The sequence below is a fragment of the Neomonachus schauinslandi genome, chromosome 13 (assembly GCF_002201575.2).
Source record: "Neomonachus schauinslandi chromosome 13, ASM220157v2, whole genome shotgun sequence".
Classification (NCBI taxonomy): domain Eukaryota; kingdom Metazoa; phylum Chordata; class Mammalia; order Carnivora; family Phocidae; genus Neomonachus; species Neomonachus schauinslandi.
The window spans coordinates 45,755,906-45,775,543 of NC_058415.1; the positions used below are offsets into that span (position 1 = coordinate 45,755,906).

Sequence of the window (19,638 nt, forward strand, 5' to 3'; positions counted from 1 at the left end):
TTTTTTTTTTTTTTTTTTAAAGATTTTATTTATTTATTTTGACAGAGAGAGACACAGCGAGAGAGGGAACACAAGCAGGGGGAGTGGGAGAGGGAGAAGCAGGCTTCCCGCCAAGCAGGGAGCCCGATGCAGGGCTCGATCCCAGGACCCTGGGATCATGACCTGAGCCGAAGGCAGACGCTTAACGACTGAGCCACCCAAGCGCCCCAACTCTTTAGTCTGTAATTAAGAGTAATTAATGTTTTTTTTTTTTTAAGATTTTATTTATTTATTTGACAGAGAGAGACACAGTGAGAGAGGGAACACAAGCAGGGGGAGTGGGAGAGGGAGAAGCAGGCTTCCCGCCAAGCAGGGAGCCCGAAGCGGGGCTCGATCCCAGGACCCTGGGATCATGACCCGGGCCGAAGGCAGACGCTTAACGACTGAGCCACCCAGGCGCCCCTACATTACTTTTCTTAATGAGGTTGCTTGGAATCCTGTAATTCTTTAAAAACTTGACTGTCTAGCTTTTTTTTGTGGGGGGGGTCAAAGTGAGCATTTTGCTTTTGGGGGAGCTAATTATTTCAGTAATTGAATATATTATCTAGAGGGATCGCCTGAGATGTAGATGTTTGGTTTTATTAGCATAAAATAAGCATGACCCCATTATTAAAACATCTGTACTACACAGTCAAGGTGCCATAAGGGATTGGAACCAGTAGAATACATTAAGATACTTAATTTTGCTGAAGTTAGAAAAACTTCAGTACTTGGGTACCTACCATTTTGGGGCACATAGTATGTAACATTTTTTTGAGGGGGGAGATTGTGCTTACTTTGTAGTTTCTTTTGAAAGCGGGAGTTTGACAAGCCTGAATTGCAGTAATCACCTTACCTATACTTAAATTCACTGGTATTTACTGTTTTTTTGGGGGGGGCGGTGGTGAGCAAGAGCCTTCTTTGAGAATCTCAAAAAAGTTTTGGTCCTTCCTTAGAAAATGTACACACACACACACACACACAAGTCCTTAAAATTTTGCGTATCATTTTGGAGGGCTTGTGAATTCTTGCTTTAATGAATAAAGGGACATCTTTATAGAAAATTCATGAAAACAAATACGAGTAAGAAGGGATTATCAGGGGCACCTGGGTGGCTCAGTCGTTAAGCGTCTGCCTTTGGCTCAGGTCATGATCCCAGAGTCCTGGGATCGAGCCCTGCATCGGGCTCCCTGCTCAGCGGAAAGCCTGCTTCTTCCTCTCCCACTCCCCCTGCTTGTGTTCCCTCTCTCACTGTGTCTCTCTGTCAAATAAATAAATAAAATCTTTAAAAAAAAAAAAAAAAGAAGGGATTATCAGCGTCAGCTCTGACTAGGACAAAGCCCAGCAGAGTTAATGATAAGAAAAGCGAGGGTAGTAACAGGGGAAGCATACCCATTACTTTCCAAGGGCCATCTGGCTCTTTGCAGTTTGATGCTTTCTGTTGAACTGCATGTTTTGCTTCTGTTTTCATTTCTTCTTTTCTCTCCTCTTTCCCACCCAAGGAAGTCTTTGTTCACAGTTTATGGTTCTAATCACCTGGGGTTTACACTTGGGATTTATAATCAGACCTAAAGAATAAGCTACACATATTGTACGGTCTTCCAGTTAAGCGATTGCCCCTAGAAGGTGCTTTTAAGTTCTTCTAAAGGTGGATGTTTAATTTTAAAAAATTGCTATGGTAATTTGATGATCAGTGTCTTTAAGGGTATAAAATGTCATTTTGGCCTAGCCAATTTATCTTGTCTCTAGTTTTTAAATTTAATTCAATTTTATTTTTATATATATATATATATATATTGTAATCATGGCAGGTTACTTAAGAATAGAAGTTTTGGAACCCTAAGTATTTGTTTGTTTCCCCACAGTCATTATCTTCTACCGAGAATAGTTTCAGACTTCTAACGTTGGCACACACCTTTGGGTTAAAACCCTGCCTCTCAAAATAGGGTTCCTGCAAAAGGTTCAGTATAAGGGCAGAATCAATTGTAATATGAACTATGTTTTCAAAGAAATCTTGCACTTTCCCTATCTGCCTTATGGACCCAAAGAAAATAGTCAAATTCATCAAAATTTGTCAAAATGTCCAAATTAAAATACTTTTTGCTCCAAAAGTCTTCTTCAGCTTATGTGGAAAGGAAAAATACATGTGCCTTAAAAGCGCAACAGTATAATTCACAATTATTTTGTAGTTTTTCTTTTTTATAGTAATATTCATTGTGGAATCTTAAATTTTTGTTATGTATTTTTTTTAATCTTAAAATCTGCAGAGCATTGTTTTGTTTTTTAATCCCTTTTTGGCTTCTAACCAGCACTTTCAAATCAAAATTCAGAGCAGGTAGAGAAATGCTTTTAAAATGCATATTTGATGTAGTAAGTGCTATGTTATGCTTCTGAAAGCGCCTGGGTCACAGCTGCATACATGAAAATGCATGGTGACTGTAGGCATTGTTTCCTCACACAGAAAACGCAATCTGTGTCTATCGCTGAATTTATGATGTAAATCAAATCTTAGCTTTCCTGTATTCAGAGATGGAGCAGAAAGGTTGAGGTGACCTAAAGGTTACAAATAACTTTGGCTTTTTGATTTGCCTACTGCAAGCCTCATTTTTTTTTTTTTTTACTCTTTTCTATTAAGATTGATGTATTTAGATTTGGAAAGGTGAATCTAGTTCCATACCTTATTCTGTCATTGCCTCGTGCTAGTCTCGCGGAACCGTGCATTGATCATTCATTCCTGCCCCACTCCATTCTGTTAGGATGCGTGTACTGCACTGTGTTGTTGACAATATTCTTAAAGGGTGGGGAGGACTCCAGTGTTAGGTACCAACTCTGCATGCTTCCTCTGTGCTTTTTATCCCTGAGCAATGTGGATCTTGAAACCATGTACTAGAGGCACTGGGATAAGTTGGTTTTTCACGATCCAGTGGAAGAGTTTTAAAAGGTGCTTTGGGGAGAGTGTGCGTGTGTGTTACATTTATTGGAGCTTTGCCTCAGCACCGAAAGGGAAACCTAACAAGAGGAAGACAGATCCAGCTTTCAGGCAACCTCTGCTCTGGTTTAAGATACAAACCTACCTGCCTGATAATCAGAATGGTACCCCATGGATGGAGTATTCCGTGTGCTAGGTACAGTGTAAATGCTCTACTGAAAATGGCAGTTAAGACATTTATAAATCATGAAATGGGAAGGTGCCAAAGATTGGAGGACAAATTGGTTCCTCTATGGCAGAAACAAAAACCACACAGTGAGGGAGAGATAAGAGACACTAGAGGCCAATGAAGGGTGACCGAGACACAAGAGGCCAGTGAAGGGTGACCACGTCTCCTGGTTTGTATTGATTTTAATCTTTAGAAACAGTACTCTTCCCTTTTAAGAGGAGAGCAGAATCTATTGGATGTCTCAGGAGTTGGGAAATTCTGACTTGAAAATTTGTGCTCATTCTGGGCACCGTACTTCTCTCTGAAATAAATATGCTATGGTTTCTCTCTTTGAGATTAGAAATAGGAGATTCCTGAGGCACCTGGGATCAGTCAGTTAAGCGACTGCCTTCAGCTCAGGTCATGATCCCAGGGTCCTGGGATCGAGTCCCTCATCGGGCTCCCTGCTCAGCGGGGAGTCTGCTTCTCCCTCCCCCTCTGTGCTCTCTCTCTCTTGCGCTGTCTCACTCTCAAGCAAATAAATAAAATTAAAAAAAAAATTAAAAAAATAGGAGACTCCTTTGTGAGGCTTAGATTTTATTAAACATTAGCCTTAGAGCCACATAAGCTTGGCATAGAATTATTAACAGTTGAGAGCCTTCTGTACTGCTTTCTGCCTTTCCAGGGTTTGGTCCTACATTTAGTCCGGAGCAGTATGAAGGTTAGGCCTTTAATGGATGGCTTGCGTTGTCTATCTTTAGCACTGGGAGCTACTTAGTCTGATGTCCTCATTTTATAGACGAAGAAACTTTGCCCAAGAGAGGTTAATTCTCTTGCCTGAGATCACACGGTTCGTTGCAGAGCCAGAATGTAAATCTGGAACTCTTGACCCTTTTAGTTCATTTTAGTTCATTGCTTTCCCTTCACTATTTTCCCTCTCCTCTCTGCTTGCAGTTTTTTTCCGAGGTAGGAAACAGTAAGTGATTCCAACGAAGCTAGGTAGGCACTGCTTGTATGAATAATAATGATGACAGCATCCCATGGTTGTATTTGTTCCTCAAAACTTGCATAGCTTATTGTCTGCCACTATTAATTTTACAAGTGATCAGGTTGATTGTATGGTCAACCCATCTACCATTTTGAATAAGGTGTTATAGTCAACTTTGTATAACTTGAGTAACGGGTTTGGGGATAAGTGAAATTTTAAGGCATAACTAAGGTTTTGCTTGGTGTTCTTTTGTACCACATTCTTTTTTTGATCAACAGTGCTTCTAATGAAGAACAGAGGGGACTTGTTTAAACCGTGGATAAGGCTTTCTAGATTTGTATTCGCACACCAATTTGATGATTCCCAAGGGAGAATTTAGCTCTTCATTATGCTCAAAGTATTAAAACAAAATTTTGGCAATTATAATTGATTTTAGGTTAGTTGTATTCAGTTGAAATAGTATAATATTATAATCAAATGTTAATCACTAGTAAGATTCAATGTTCTTATTTTGGACTTCCCTTTTGCCTCAAGAGAGGTTCTTGGAATCAATATTGAATATTGTATATTATTCTCTGCAATATTTGCACTTGGATCAGATGTAATCAATTCTTTGGAAAAGTTAATTATCCAGATGTCTAAATCAGTAATTAATCTGGATAATCCCTATTCTCCTATATTCTACTTCGTCTCATCTTTAGTATTTAAGTCTGAGATACTAAATAGACTTTGCTAAATCCAATGGCTAGCAAAACAGGCCTTCAGCTTCATGCAACAAAGCTAGAGTGGTTCCCACAATCCCAGTGTAGTAGAAGCTAAGTTACATTGGCCATATGTGCAGCATTCCTGATCCTACTTTATTTATTTTTTAAGATTTTATTTATTTATTTGACAGAGAGAGAGAGAGAGAGAGCACAAGTAGGCAGAGTGGCAGGCAGAGGGAGAGGGAGAAGCAGGCTCTCCACCAAGCAGGGAGCTGGACGTGGGGCTTGTTACCAGGACCCTGGGATCACGACCTGAGCTGAAGGCAGCCGCTTAATCGACTGAGCCACCCAGGCGCCCTCTGATCCTACTTTAAAATTACTACCTCTTATTTCTGTTGACCCGATTTAATTTGGACAAAAATTTTAAACAGTAGATAGAAAAAAAAAAAAGAAACCCCACCCAAACAATAGATACTTGATTTTTTTGTGGGGGGTGAGGATCGAGATGGGGGAAGGAATAACTTATAAGGGAAGAGTATTGAAAAGCACTTAAGTGCTTTATGATCACACACGATGTGTGATAATACATAATGATGTGATGACTTGTTGGATTTTCTTCTTAAATAGTCATAAATGCCACCATTAGGTGGAGGATTAATGGATGGTCCTATGTGATGCTCCTCATTTCAATATGGTGCTTGGCAGGAGCCAAACCCATACCTAAAATGATTGTAGGTGCTGTTCTTTCCTTTTTATTCATGTCTACTGGAACATGACCTACTGAACTCTCAACCTTAGAAGTTTGGCCGATGTGACATTCCTGGGAGACTGTCAGGATCTGGAACATTTGTTAACATCTATGGCAGCTAGAGCAGAAGCAATTCTAGGTAGGTTTAAGTGCCAGTGAGTTTGGAATTTGGAAATAGGATTTTTGAGTGTTGGCAGAAAGTGTTGGAGCGATCCCTTAGCAATGGCAGTCATCTGATCAGTCAGAAATAGCCTGTACTGTGACAAACGGGAGGCTGCCAGGAAGTGACGCTAGTGCGTGATAGATTAGGTGAGGCTGAGGAGCACGTCAGGAGATGGCGTTCTGATGTGAGGGAACTGTGGAGTCATGTCAGAGCTGTGCCTCACTGCAGAGTTTCCATGTGACGGACCTGCCATACTTTGCTGTTTAAGAGGAGCGAGACATCCGAAAACTTGCTGACTCTTCACCTCCCTCTTCTGGGGCTTTTTTCCTTGTAGTGGTTCTCAGCTCTGGCAACACGTTCGAATTGCTGGAAGAGTTTTTAAAAATGACTAATGCCTGTGCCCCACTCCTAGCAACCCCAATATAATTGAGGCCTGGGTATCATTTGTTGTTTTTGGGTTTTTTTTGGGAAGGGGGGGGCTATCGGTATTTTTAAAAGAGCTCCACAGATGAATCAAACATGCAACCAGGATTGAGAACCACTGCTTTATAGCAGGGCCTCAGAATTGTCTGGAGGGCTATTTATTAGGTCTGGGCTGGGGCCTGCGAACCCATTTGCATTTCTAACAAGTTCCCAGGTGATGTTGATACTGACCTTAAGGAGATCACATTTTGAGAATCACCAAGAAGGCAGTCTTAAAAAAAAAAGTCATTTGGGTTTAATTGATGGCTTGATTTTTTTTTTTTAAACATTGCTAGAGATACATTGTTAGGGTTAAAATTTGAGATTAAAGAGTATTATGTATATGATTCCTTTTATGTAAAAAAGGAAAGGTTGATTTTTTTTTTTACAATTGTTTTATTAATTTTTTTGGAGGAAAAATCTGTATCAATAATAACTAAAAGTTTTGTATAGTACATCATAGTTTAAAAAGCTAATGAATTTACTATTTTTTTTATTTTAAAATGTTTGATTAATTTATTCATGAGAGTAAGAGAGAGACAGAGAGAGGCGCAGAGGGAGAAGCAGGCTCCCCACCTAGCAGGGAGCCTGATGCGGGACTTGATCCTACGACCCTAGGATCATGACCTGAGCCAAAGGCAGACGCTTAACCATCTGAGCCACCCAGGCGCCCCTGAATTTACTATTTCTTTTTTTTTTTAAAGATTTTATTTATTTATTTGAGACAGAGAGAATGAGAGAGACAGAGAGCACATGAGAGGGGGAAGGGTCAGAGGGAGAAGCAGGCTCCCCGCCGAGCAGGGAGCCCGATGCGGGACTCGATCCTATGACCCTAGGATCATGACCTGAGCCAAAGGCAGACGCTTAACCATCTGAGCCACCCAGGCGCCCCTGAATTTACTATTTCTTTTTTTTTTTAAAGATTTTATTTATTTATTTGAGACAGAGAGAATGAGAGAGACAGAGAGCACATGAGAGGGGGAAGGGTCAGAGGGAGAAGCAGGCTCCCCGCCGAGCAGGGAGCCCGATGCGGGACTCGATCCTATGACCCTAGGATCATGACCTGAGCCAAAGGCAGACGCTTAACCATCTGAGCCACCCAGGCGCCCCTGAATTTACTATTTCTTTTTTTTTTTAAAGATTTTATTTATTTATTTGAGACAGAGAGAATGAGAGAGACAGAGAGCACATGAGAGGGGGAAGGGTCAGAGGGAGAAGCAGGCTCCCCGCCGAGCAGGGAGCCCGATGCGGGACTCGATCCTATGACCCTAGGATCATGACCTGAGCCAAAGGCAGACGCTTAACCATCTGAGCCACCCAGGCGCCCCTGAATTTACTATTTCTTTTTTTTTTTAAAGATTTTATTTATTTATTTGAGACAGAGAGAATGAGAGAGACAGAGAGCACATGAGAGGGGGAAGGGTCAGAGGGAGAAGCAGGCTCCCCGCCGAGCAGGGAGCCCGATGCGGGACTCGATCCTATGACCCTAGGATCATGACCTGAGCCAAAGGCAGACGCTTAACCATCTGAGCCACCCAGGCGCCCCTGAATTTACTATTTCTTTTTTTTTTTAAAGATTTTATTTATTTATTTGAGACAGAGAGAATGAGAGAGACAGAGAGCACATGAGAGGGGGAAGGGTCAGAGGGAGAAGCAGGCTCCCCGCCGAGCAGGGAGCCCGATGCGGGACTCGATCCTATGACCCTAGGATCATGACCTGAGCCAAAGGCAGACGCTTAACCATCTGAGCCACCCAGGCGCCCCTGAATTTACTATTTCTTTTTTTTTTTAAAGATTTTATTTATTTATTTGAGACAGAGAGAATGAGAGAGACAGAGAGCACATGAGAGGGGGAAGGGTCAGAGGGAGAAGCAGGCTCCCCGCCGAGCAGGGAGCCCGATGCGGGACTCGATCCTATGACCCTAGGATCATGACCTGAGCCAAAGGCAGACGCTTAACCATCTGAGCCACCCAGGCGCCCCTGAATTTACTATTTCTTTTTTTTTTTAAAGATTTTATTTATTTATTTGAGACAGAGAGAATGAGAGAGACAGAGAGCACATGAGAGGGGGAAGGGTCAGAGGGAGAAGCAGGCTCCCCGCCGAGCAGGGAGCCCGATGCGGGACTCGATCCTATGACCCTAGGATCATGACCTGAGCCAAAGGCAGACGCTTAACCATCTGAGCCACCCAGGCGCCCCTGAATTTACTATTTCTTTTTTTTTTTAAAGATTTTATTTATTTATTTGAGACAGAGAGAATGAGAGAGACAGAGAGCACATGAGAGGGGGAAGGGTCAGAGGGAGAAGCAGGCTCCCCGCCGAGCAGGGAGCCCGATGCGGGACTCGATCCTATGACCCTAGGATCATGACCTGAGCCAAAGGCAGACGCTTAACCATCTGAGCCACCCAGGCGCCCCTGAATTTACTATTTCTTTTTTTTTTTAAAGATTTTATTTATTTATTTGAGACAGAGAGAATGAGAGAGACAGAGAGCACATGAGAGGGGGAAGGGTCAGAGGGAGAAGCAGGCTCCCCGCCGAGCAGGGAGCCCGATGCGGGACTCGATCCTATGACCCTAGGATCATGACCTGAGCCAAAGGCAGACGCTTAACCATCTGAGCCACCCAGGCGCCCCTGAATTTACTATTTCTAATAGGCTTTTTGAACTATTTAAAATAACCTGTGTTTATGTTTTTTTTTTTTCTTAAACCTCATTATTGGAGAATCCTGCAGATTTCAGATCTTATGTTTTGTAGTCTCTTTAGGTATATTAATGGATGTAGCCCAAATAAAAATTCTCATTCTTGTTCAGTAGAAATTTTAAGAATTTTCGGTTTGGAGAGTTTATTTTGAGATGGGAGAAATGTTTTCTTTTTCCTTATCTTAAATATGCTGGAGGAATGGAGCCATACACTGAGAAGAACAGGGGGTAAGTAGGAACAGAGAAGGAGAGAGTGCGTATAAGTTGGGGCAATGTTAGAGGAAATAGAACCTTCCAGGTTTGGAAAGAGAGGAGGGGGAGGTGGCCCAAGATTTCCAGGAATAAAGAAACCCAAGGAGATGGATATGACCGAGCTCCTGGATTCAAGAGCTTGGCCAAAGTCCCAGAGTTATTGTGTGGCAGAGTTCGTGCTCAAATTTGGATCCCTAAGACTCAGAGTTGATTCTCTTTTCTGCAAAACAGGTAGATAAAGGAAAAAAATGTTAGTTCTAATGACCCAACTCTGCAACAAATGATAGTTTTGCATCCTGGAAAAAAGTTGCTAGATGGCATTGGCCCTTGTTGCTCTTTTTGGATATTGAGAATTTGTAGTCCCTAAACAACAGCTTCCAATGTGACTCTCTGTGCTTTTCAGAAATCATCCTCAGCCTTTGATCACTATGCTTGAACACAGACCTGACTGCTGGCCAGTACTTTTGCAGCAGCTGACGGCTTTTTTCCAGCAGTGCCCTGAAAGGTAATGTAAAATAAAATAAATGAGGGAGATGGAATGGCATATGCTCATTTTAGAGCTTTTGTTTTGTTTTTTTTAAAGCTACTTTGACTATGTTGTTTTGAAGAAAAGAAATGTTTTAGAACATAATATAGTAGTGTTTTCTTTTTAAGAGTAAGAGGCAAAACAAAACAAAACCCTACCAGATCTAATTGATGGTTGAAATATTGAATATGAGAAAAGCTATTATTAAAGTTAAGACTTCCCTGCTCAGTGGGGAGTCTGCTTCTTCCTCTCTCGCTGCCCCTCCTCCCCGCTCATGCTCTTTCTCTCTCTCTCTCTCAAATAAAATCTTAAAAAAAAAAGTTAAGCATTGATTAGTTAGGAAAGTTGACTAGAAATACTAGGTAAGCTACTACACAATACATAGAAAAGATAGCTTCTTCCCCCTGGGAATTGAGTAGTGAGTGCTCTCTCCATTGGAAACCTGCCAATTGGGATCAAGTAATACCGCCACACATGGGCTCAGTTTAGCTTCACCAGGGCATTCTGATGGTCCTCAAAAACTACCCCCTTTCTTCCATTCTTACTGCCATGACGCCAGCGCATATCCTCATCTCTTGCTGTGGCTTTTGCCACCTGTTCCTAATTGACATCTCTGCCTCCAATCCTGTCCTGCTCAGAGCAATTCTCTAAACATCCATCAGGGTGTTATGTCAAGAAAGTAAATCTTGGGGGGCGCCTGGGTGGCTCAGTTGGTTAAGCGACTGCCTTCAGCTCCGGTCATGATCTCAGGGTCCTGGGATCGAGCCCTGCATCGGGCTCCCTGCTCGGTGGGAAGCCTGCTTCTCTCTTTCCTACTCCCCCTGCTTGTGTTCCCTCTCTCGCTGTGCCTCTACCTCTCTCTGTCAAATAAATAAATAAAATCTTTAAAAAAAAAAAAAGAAAGTAAATCTTGGGACTCCTGGGTGGCTCAGTCAATTAAGGTCTGCCTTTGGCTCAGGTCATGATCCCAGGGTCCTGGGAAGGAGCCCCACGTCACGCTCCCTGCTCAGTGGGGAGTCTGCTTCTCCCTCTTTCTCTCCCTCTTTGTGCACGTGCACTCTCTCTCAAACAAATAAATCTTAAAAAAAAAAAAAAAAAGAGAGTAAATTTTATTGTATCACTCCCTTGCTTAAGTTAACACAATTGTGGGTTGTTTTTTTTTTTTTTTTTTTTAAGATTTATTTATTTATTTGAGAGAGTGAGAATGAGAGAGAGTACATGAGAGGGGGGAGGGTCAGAGGGAGAAGCAGGCTCCTCGCTGAGCGGGGATCCCGATGCGGGACTCGATCCCGGGACTCCAGGATCACGACCTGAGCCGAAGGCAGTCGCTTAACCAACTGAGCCACCCAGGCGCCCCAACACAATTGTGGTTTTAAAACTGCACTTGCATAGTGTGGGCTGAGCATGGGGACTGCCCTCTACCCCGTTAGCTCTTTCTGTAGAACTTACATGTTGATATCTTATGGTAGCTTTCTACTGGCAGACAATAGTGTGGTTTCCAAAATAGTTGGAAAATCCCTGGGCTAGAGGGTAAAATCGAGTTTGTTATGCTAGGCTCTCTTTCTCACACAGTTTCAACCTATTTCCCCAGTTTTCTCTTGACTTACTAATTTATGAATGGTGTATTCAGCAGTACTCGGACTTGATTTCGGTTCCACATGGAAAGCCATGCTGTTCCCTTACCTCCGTGCTTTTGCTTATCAGTACCTCCTTTACTCTTGAATTTTACCCCAACCCTTTCCTGACTCATTTCTCTATTTTAAATCTCTCTGCTCGAAAGTCCTTGCTTACCAAGCTGAATGAGGTGTCTCTTTTATGTGGTCTCATAGTAACTTTCAGCTGTGATTTGTAACATTATTGTACTTCATTGTATTATAATTCCTTTCTGGGAAAACTTTCTGAGGGCAGAGACCATTTCTCATTAGTCTTTGTATTAATAAAGCTTGGCGCATTTCTAGGTGCTCTTTAACTACTGAATTTATGTAGATGAGGTGGGTTGCAGAGGGCCTCCTAATATCAAAATATCACTGCATACTTAGTACCATCATGCAAGGTCATGATAGGATACAGTTGTCTGAGGTAATCCAGTGCCTGAGTTACATTCACCACACCAGTTACATTCATATTTTCTTGCTCTTGAAGGTCTTACAGTGTCCTATTCATTATAGTTTCTTAGAACACCATTTCTAAGTCCATAACTTCAATGTTAGACGGGATTTCTAGGCACGGTGTACTGCCACAGGAAGTTTTAATAGACATAGGGAACCTTGGATCATCTGCTGGTGAGAAAAATTAATGTGACATTTGGATGATAGCCCAACATAAACATCACTATCCTCTTTTCCCTCACCTAGATTGCATTTTCAAAGGTAAGATATTAATATTTCCTAAATAAGTCTTTGTTCATCCTTGTCAGAAAGTAAAAATAACAAACTTATAAATACATTTTTTTAAATGAAATTTCTCACTCTTGTTAAATAGATTAGGATATTTCATAAAAGATGCTGTTGCTGTGGTGCCAAATTTATTATTAAGCTTGTTTTTAGGGTAATCCCTGAGAATATCTTTCTTTTCCAATTCTTGAGTTAGCCATCATGTAATTAATTACCTTTTGGTTATCTTCATTTCAAAGGAGTATTATATTGGGATTTGGAAGTAGTTCTCCTAATGAAATATGTCCAGATATTCATAAGGTAAAAAAGATTATTAATTGACTTGGGTTTTTTCACTGATAAGCTTCTATTGACTCTTTTCATTCAAGTTCTCACGTGTTAGATTATGATATCTAGAGCCTTTTGGAAGTTCTATATTAAATTTATTTGCTAAGAATAATTTCAGTTGCCTCGTTTTCACTTTTATACTATGGGGTTAGTCTTTGCAGAATGAAATTGATATTTCTGGTTTGCATTTTTCAACAGACCATTAGTTTCCTGAGATTTAATTTTAAAGCAAGTTAGCTTAGTAACTTAGTAACTTTAGTTGTTTGGAAGGTAATGAAGGAAGATTGGTGATTTAACTTACTAAGAATATAAATAGTGATTCACAACTAGGGGAAGAAGGCAAAATTTTGTGAAGAGAGCTTGTATTCTGGTTCTTCCTGTGTTAGGAATTGTTGATTAACTGGGTTCATTTTTAATAGTATGAAAATGTCCTGACCTGACAGTTTATCTTCATGCTAGTTTTTTTGGGCATTATTTTCTGATTAAATTCTGCATTCATTTATAGAAGGCCTGAGACGTTAAGACCTGAGAATTGCATAAATTGTCAATGACGTCATTGTCTCTAGGCCTGGTACTTGAAAGTTTATCTAGTCTCACGCATAATATCTCAGATGAAGGAATGAAGGAGAGCAATATCCAATGACTTTCTCAAGGTCACATGGTTAGTTAGTGGTTGAGATGGGCCTAAAGCCTCAGTTTCTTTTTTTTTTTTTTTTAAGATTTCATTTATTTATTTGACAGAGAGAGAGACAGGGAGAGAGGAAACACAAGCCGGGGAAGAGGGAGAAGCAGGCTTCCTGCGGAGCAGGGAGCCCAATGCGGGGCTCGATCCCAGGACCCTGGGATGCTGACCTGAGCCGAAGGCAGACGCTTAATGACTGAGCCCCCCAGGCGCCCCAAGCCTCAGTTTCTTGACTCTTATTCTGAGCTTTCCCCTCTCACTTCTCCCTCCTTGAACATAAAGAAAGACTTGTGTGTAGATAGATACATGCACAATTAGTTATGTTTGTAAACATTCTTAATCACTTTGGGATTTTAGGTTGTCTGTTTTATTATATTTCTTTTCTCCTTCACATCTGTCAATTTATACCCCCTGAAATGACAGTCATCAGACACCATGTAGGAGATACAAAATCTAAAATCAGGACAGATTAAGCCAAGGAGATTTTTATTTTTTTAAATTTTTTATTCATTTATTTATTCATCTGACAGGGATGGAGAGAGCACAAGCAGGGGGAGTGGCAGGCAGAGGGAGAGGGAGAAGCAGGCTCCCCAGTGAGCAGGCAGCCTGACATGGGGTTCGATCTCAGGACCCTGGGATCATGACCTGAGCCAAAGGCAGGTACTTAACCGACTGAGCCACCCAGGTGCCAAGCCAGGGAGATTTTTAAACAGTATATTGTCCTAAAGAAGCTTAGCATTATGTTCGTGATGTCAAACAATAATAGCGTCTTGGAAATATGTTTCTTTATGAACCTTGCAGTTTGCACTCAGCATCTCAAAGTAGGAGAAAACTGATAAGCTATTTGTGGATGTTCTTGACACCTGGATAGTGTTTATTCTTTGGGAATGCATTATTAGAGATGGGGAAACAATGTTTCTTCAGTCTCTCTGGAAACTTTTCATATTCTAACCTACACATACATTGTCTGCTTGCTTGATCTTTGAAGATTTTTTTGGTTTCCTAAAATGGATGGTATGATAAAGGCATGTTTCAGTAATAATTATGAACTCAGAAGTCCTCAGAAGTTTTTTATAGATTGTGTAAATGTTTGTTTCATAAGGAAAAAATTCCTCCAGCTTGTGAGCTCCATCAGAACGAGTATTCTTGTTTCTTGCTTTGTTTCTAGCACGTAGAAGAGTGAAGGGGATGCTGTAGGTACTCAGTAAAGTTTGCCAAGAGAATCAATGAATAAATCTTATCAGTTTGGTAACTTTAAAATTTTTATTAAGGTTAATGGTGTTTTGAAGTTACATTGCTGTGTAATGTATAGTATTAGAAAATTATGTTTGTCAAGCATAATTCAAATAGCATTTCCTCCATGAAGTATTGAAGTATTGCGCTTTATACCTTTCTTTTAGAAGTTTTCACTTTCTGTCCTCTAGTCCAGGAACACGGCTGATTGCCACTGTTAGATGTATGCCTCTTTTTTTTTTTTTTTTTAAAGATTTACTTATTTGAGTGAGAGAGAGCGAGAGAGCTTGCACAAGCAGGGGGAGAGAGAGAGAGGGAGAGAGAAAATCCCAAGCAGGCTCGGTGCTCAGTGTGGAGCCTGGTGCCGGGCTTGATCCCATGACCCTGAGATCACGAACTGAGCCAAAACCTGAGCTTTACCGACTGAGCCACCCAGGTGCCCCCTAGCCTGTATGCCTCTTAAGGATAGATAATGTTGGGGCACCTGGGTGGCTAAGTCGTTAAGCGTCTGCCTTCAGCTTGGGTCATGATCCCAGAGTCCTGGGATCGAGCCCCGCATTGGGCTCCCTGCTCAGCAGGAAGCCTGCTTCTCCCTCTCCCACTCCCCCTGCTTGTGTTCCCTCTCACTGTCTCTCTCTCAAATAAATAAAAATCTTAAAAAAAAAAAAAAAGAATAGATAATGCCTGTTCATCTTTGTATCTTACCTAATAATTCCTTATTTATAATAAATATGAAACAGTAAAATAAAATTATGATATCTGATCCATGCTAATTTTTTTTTTTTTAAGATTTTATTTATTTGAGAGAGAGAGTGAGAGAGAGAGCGAGCACAAGAGGGGGGAGCGGGAGAGGGAGAAGCAGACTCCCTGCCGAGCAGGGAGCCCGATACGGGACTCGATCCAGGGACTCCAGGATCATGACCTGAGCCGAAGGCAGTCGCTTAACCAACTGAGCCACCCAGGCGCCCTGATCCATGGTAATTGTAAAACTACTCTATGATGTAGTATAATTGAATCGATTAATTTAGTGATTGAAAGTCTCTTGGGAGGCCTAGTATGTCATTCTTGGTGATAACAGCAGTTAACAGAAATCCATGCTGTCATTTGGCTTATAGTCTGGCCCGAGATAGAGATATTAAGTAAATAATGACAATATATTCATTGTCCTGTGGAAGCACATAATGGGGATCTGCTTTAGGCTAGGGAAGGCCCTCAGGGAGTCATTTTAAAGGAGAGAACTGGAAGATGACAGGAATTAGCAGAGGAAGGAACAGGAAAGGAAGAAAGCAGAGAATGTTCTAGGTAGAAGAAACAGCAAATGGGAAGAAAGCTCAGAGTACTTGATCGAACATCTGAAAGACATTTAGTGTAGCTCAGTGGAGAGCAGAGGGGAGCAAGAAATGAGGCTGAAAAGACAAGCAGAGGCTAAATTATGGAAGGTTTGTGAATTGGACTAAATACTTTATCTTAAGGGGCACACTCTTTTAAGCTGGTGACCTGATCAAATGTATATACCTCAAGGGTCATTCTGGCATTTTAGTGACTTTGGATGTGGAGTTACTGAGATATATTGAAATCTAAATAGATAAGAAAGATTTGTAAAGCCTTCCTCCTTTGAGTGGGAAAAGCTTAAGAGGAAGGACTTGGCAAATTACTTTACCCCTCTCTGCTTTCGTTTCTGCATCTGTGTAATGGGATGATTTTATTTCGTAGGGTTGTGATGAGGATGACATGAATTGAAAGGCATAAAGTGCAATAGCTTGGACACCACATGTGTTAACCATTTGACAAGTAAATGTTAACTGTTCATATAGGCTTCTTGGTATGTCTGTATGGTTTTGTTTTACATAGAACTTCATCTATAGAGTTTTTCCAAAAATGCATGCCCATGTCCTATTCCTGGAGAGTGCATCCTGATGTCTACAATTCCAAAAAGGTTCTAGGATCATTTTGATGTTCACCAAAGCCTGGTCCTGCAGATGCAGAGGCTATTTTAGTATGCAAGTAGAGGTTCTCGTAGTCCTGGGCTTCTGGCTTGTGGGCTCCAGGTGTTGTCATTTTCCCCAGGACACAAAGACTTGCTTGGCATGGATCCAGGTAGGTCATGGTGGAATTGAAGAATCACAAAAACAAGTTACATTCCATGGTATCCTAGTGTGTCATGAACTATAAGTTGATGTTTGACAATTACTGCTTGGTACCCTGTTTAACTTGGTGACTGGCTTATGCATGAATGATTTGCAGGTCAGAAGTTTCATGTATCCAAATAATGGCACCATTTCTATGGTATCTATATTGCGAACCATCCCAGTTGCAAGAATATGCTAAATTGCGACTAACGCTGCTCAAAGTCTTACTTCAACCGCGGGTTCCTGGTGACCCAGAACAACCATCAGTCTTGGAACAACAGATACTTCGGCTGTGTTGTGACATGGTTCCGTGTTTGCAGGTAAGGCCCCTCGTCCTCCTTCATTGATACAACAGCAGCATCAGTAACTGTTGGTTGTTATCGTCATGCATAGAGTAGAACCTATGTGATTTGCAAATCCGATACAAGCCTGGTTCCAGGAATGCTCACTGGCTTTTGGAGATGAGGAAGGAACCAAATCTAGATTTAACATTTACACATAGCGTGTTAACCAAGTTCACAGACCTATAAGTCAACATAATCCATTTTAGGATCAGTAAGAATGCAAACTTTCTGTTGTTCAAGGAAGACTTCTCAGGGTAAAGAATTTTGAGTTGAGTTTCTCTTTGTGTTAGACACAAGAGAGTTACAAGATTAGAAAAATCTTGTACAAATTAGAAAAAGTTGTGCCTCTGGGTAGATACAGCCCTGGAGATGCAGGGCTTGGCCAGCTGAGTGCTGGCTAGATTCCAGTTTCCACATGTCTCCTTACAACGTACGTGGTGACCCTGATGTTTCCTGCTCCTGAGAAGCCCACAGTCTAGGAAGGGAGGTAAGACAAGTATATAAATTCTCATAATTCGAAGTAGATGGGTAAAAGATGTTTAACAGGTATGGATAAAATGCCTAGGAAGTTCAAGGGAGAAATAAGTATGAGCTAATGTCTCTATAACTGCAGATTAAAAAAAAAGATGTCAGTTGCCAGTGGGTTGTGATGTTAGTGTAGTGATTAATTTATCAGGCTGTCCTCATCGTCGAGCTTTCTCGTTTGCCTAGAATCTGAGCGCCATGCTGCTTAGCTGATGGAGGGAATCTGTGAATATTTTCAGAGTGATCACTTGAGGTCACAGATGACCTGTTTTAAGTTTGTGTTAGCAAAGAGTGACTAGAGTGAATCTTTCCTCTGTGACTCATAAATAGACTTTCCTGTAATCAAGGCAGAAAAAAGTTAATTAAAATGAATTCTCCTGTGGCTTTTCCAAAGCTTTTGCTTTGTGTGGGCAATAAAGCAATGTATAGGCAGAACATCTTGAAATGGGGTACACTTTTCCCACCTCATGCTTGCATTACCCAGTTCTGTGTTCTTTGGTGGATGTTTGCCTTCATCCTCATGAACCTATATTTATAAGCCTAAATAACTTCTACAAGTGAGCTCTGTGAGATATTTTGGGGAATCTGTGACTTCTTAATATAGTCGAGATAGGCAAAGAAAAAAAGATGATAGATACATCATTTGGAACTAATGGAACTAGCAACATAAATACATGTAATCACTTAACAAATTGGCTTTATTAGAGTATGAAGAATCTGAGCATCAGATTTTTAGTGGGAACGTGATCCATTTTCCCATTGATTACAGGTATTTCTTAAACTCTGAGATAACCATCCCATGACTAAATTTTTAGTGATTAAGAAGCATGCCATTTTGCAAGGCAACGTTTTTTTTTAAGTGCTTCTAGTTGACCTGCATTTTCCTGAGATTACCCATTAGTTTCCATTCTTCATAGAACAAAACAAAATAGGCTTTTAAAAAAGCCCATCTGCGTCCTCTTTTATGTTCTTTCTTTCTCTCTTCTTTCCCTTTCTTCCTTTCCATCCTTCCCTCCTTTCTTTCCTTCATCACTTTCTGTACTAGGGTTTTCAGAACTGTCCATTGCCAGGAATTCTCTAGTTTAGTAGCGCTCAGAATGTGTTACTATGAAATGTTCTTTTTAGAGCTGAATACGCTCCTATATTTGTGGTCTGACCCATACTGTGCACGTGAATAGAATCTCGTCAGTTAAAAAAGTGTTATTTTAGAAATAGCCATGCCACCTGTTGACCCATGATGAAACGATGGTTAATGAAATTTCTAGTTTCTTTTCATGCCAGTTGCTCTTCCATTTTGTATTTGTATTTGTTTGTTTTTTACTTACCTGCCTTAAACTTTACTGTTGACTTTGGTCCAGATAGTTCCTTCTTTTTAATTGTGAGTCTTGTCATTGTACATGTTATCCATTGCACATAATCTATCGCTACATCAAGATAGAACATTACTTCACAAGTATTGCTAAAAATTATGGTAATATTAACAATTAGAGAGCCTGTAATGCTAACTTGCTGAATTGTCCAAATTTTTTTTTTATTATGGAAAATTTCAAGTATACACAAAAAATACATTCAAGGAAATATATTGTCCAATAAACATGAGGCTTTGTCTTGTTTTAATCCCTTTTCTTGGGGGCACCTGGGTGGCTCAGTCGTTAAGCATCTGCCTTCGGCTCAGGTCATGATCCCAGAGTCCTGGGATCAAGCCCCGCATCGGGCTCCCTGCTTGGTGGGAAGCCTGTTTCTCCCTCTCCCCCTGCTTGTGTTCCCTCTTTCCCTGTCTGTCTCTGTCAAATAAATAAAGTCTTTAAAAAAAAATAAATAAATCCCTTTTATTGGTGGCCTTTTGCCTTTCCCACTGTAGATTTGCAAAAGAGTAAAATAATTTAGCTACTTGACGGTTCACATTTATTTTTTTTATAACTTAGTATTTTCTATCTCTTCTCTCTTGATCTTTTAATATCTTTTTTCCTCCTGTTTGTGAGGAATTAATTTTTCTCTTTGTGTAACTTATAGTCCTTTTGGGTTATTATGGTGGTAACGATTGGTGAAAGGTACAGCTGGTCAACTGTAGGCTTTCCTCTTGATGAATTTAACAGACACAAGGCTTCTGATTGAAGCAGATGGTTCATTGTTTGTAATTTCTGGTAAATGCCAATGTGTCTGTGAGCAGGACCATATCCTTAATACCAACTCCAGAATTTTGATCGGAACAGCTGGGTTTGAATTGAATTGGGATTTTCAAGAGCACCCAAGTCCTTCCTATCTAATGCATTAGCCTGTTGAGAAGACACCCTACCATTTGAAT

At 40.8% G+C, this 19,638-nt stretch overlaps 1 protein-coding gene across 1 annotated transcript in view; it reads left to right on the forward strand.

Moving 5' to 3' along the window:
- The window catches only part of FOCAD (focadhesin), a 282,029-nt gene that overhangs the window by 39,697 nt on the left and 222,694 nt on the right, over positions 1-19,638 (forward strand). Inside the window, exons 6-7 of the mRNA XM_044920455.1 lie at positions 9,578-9,679; positions 16,580-16,784. Of these exons, the coding sequence (XP_044776390.1) occupies positions 9,578-9,679; positions 16,580-16,784 (307 nt within the window). The remainder of the gene's footprint in view (positions 1-9,577; positions 9,680-16,579; positions 16,785-19,638) is intronic.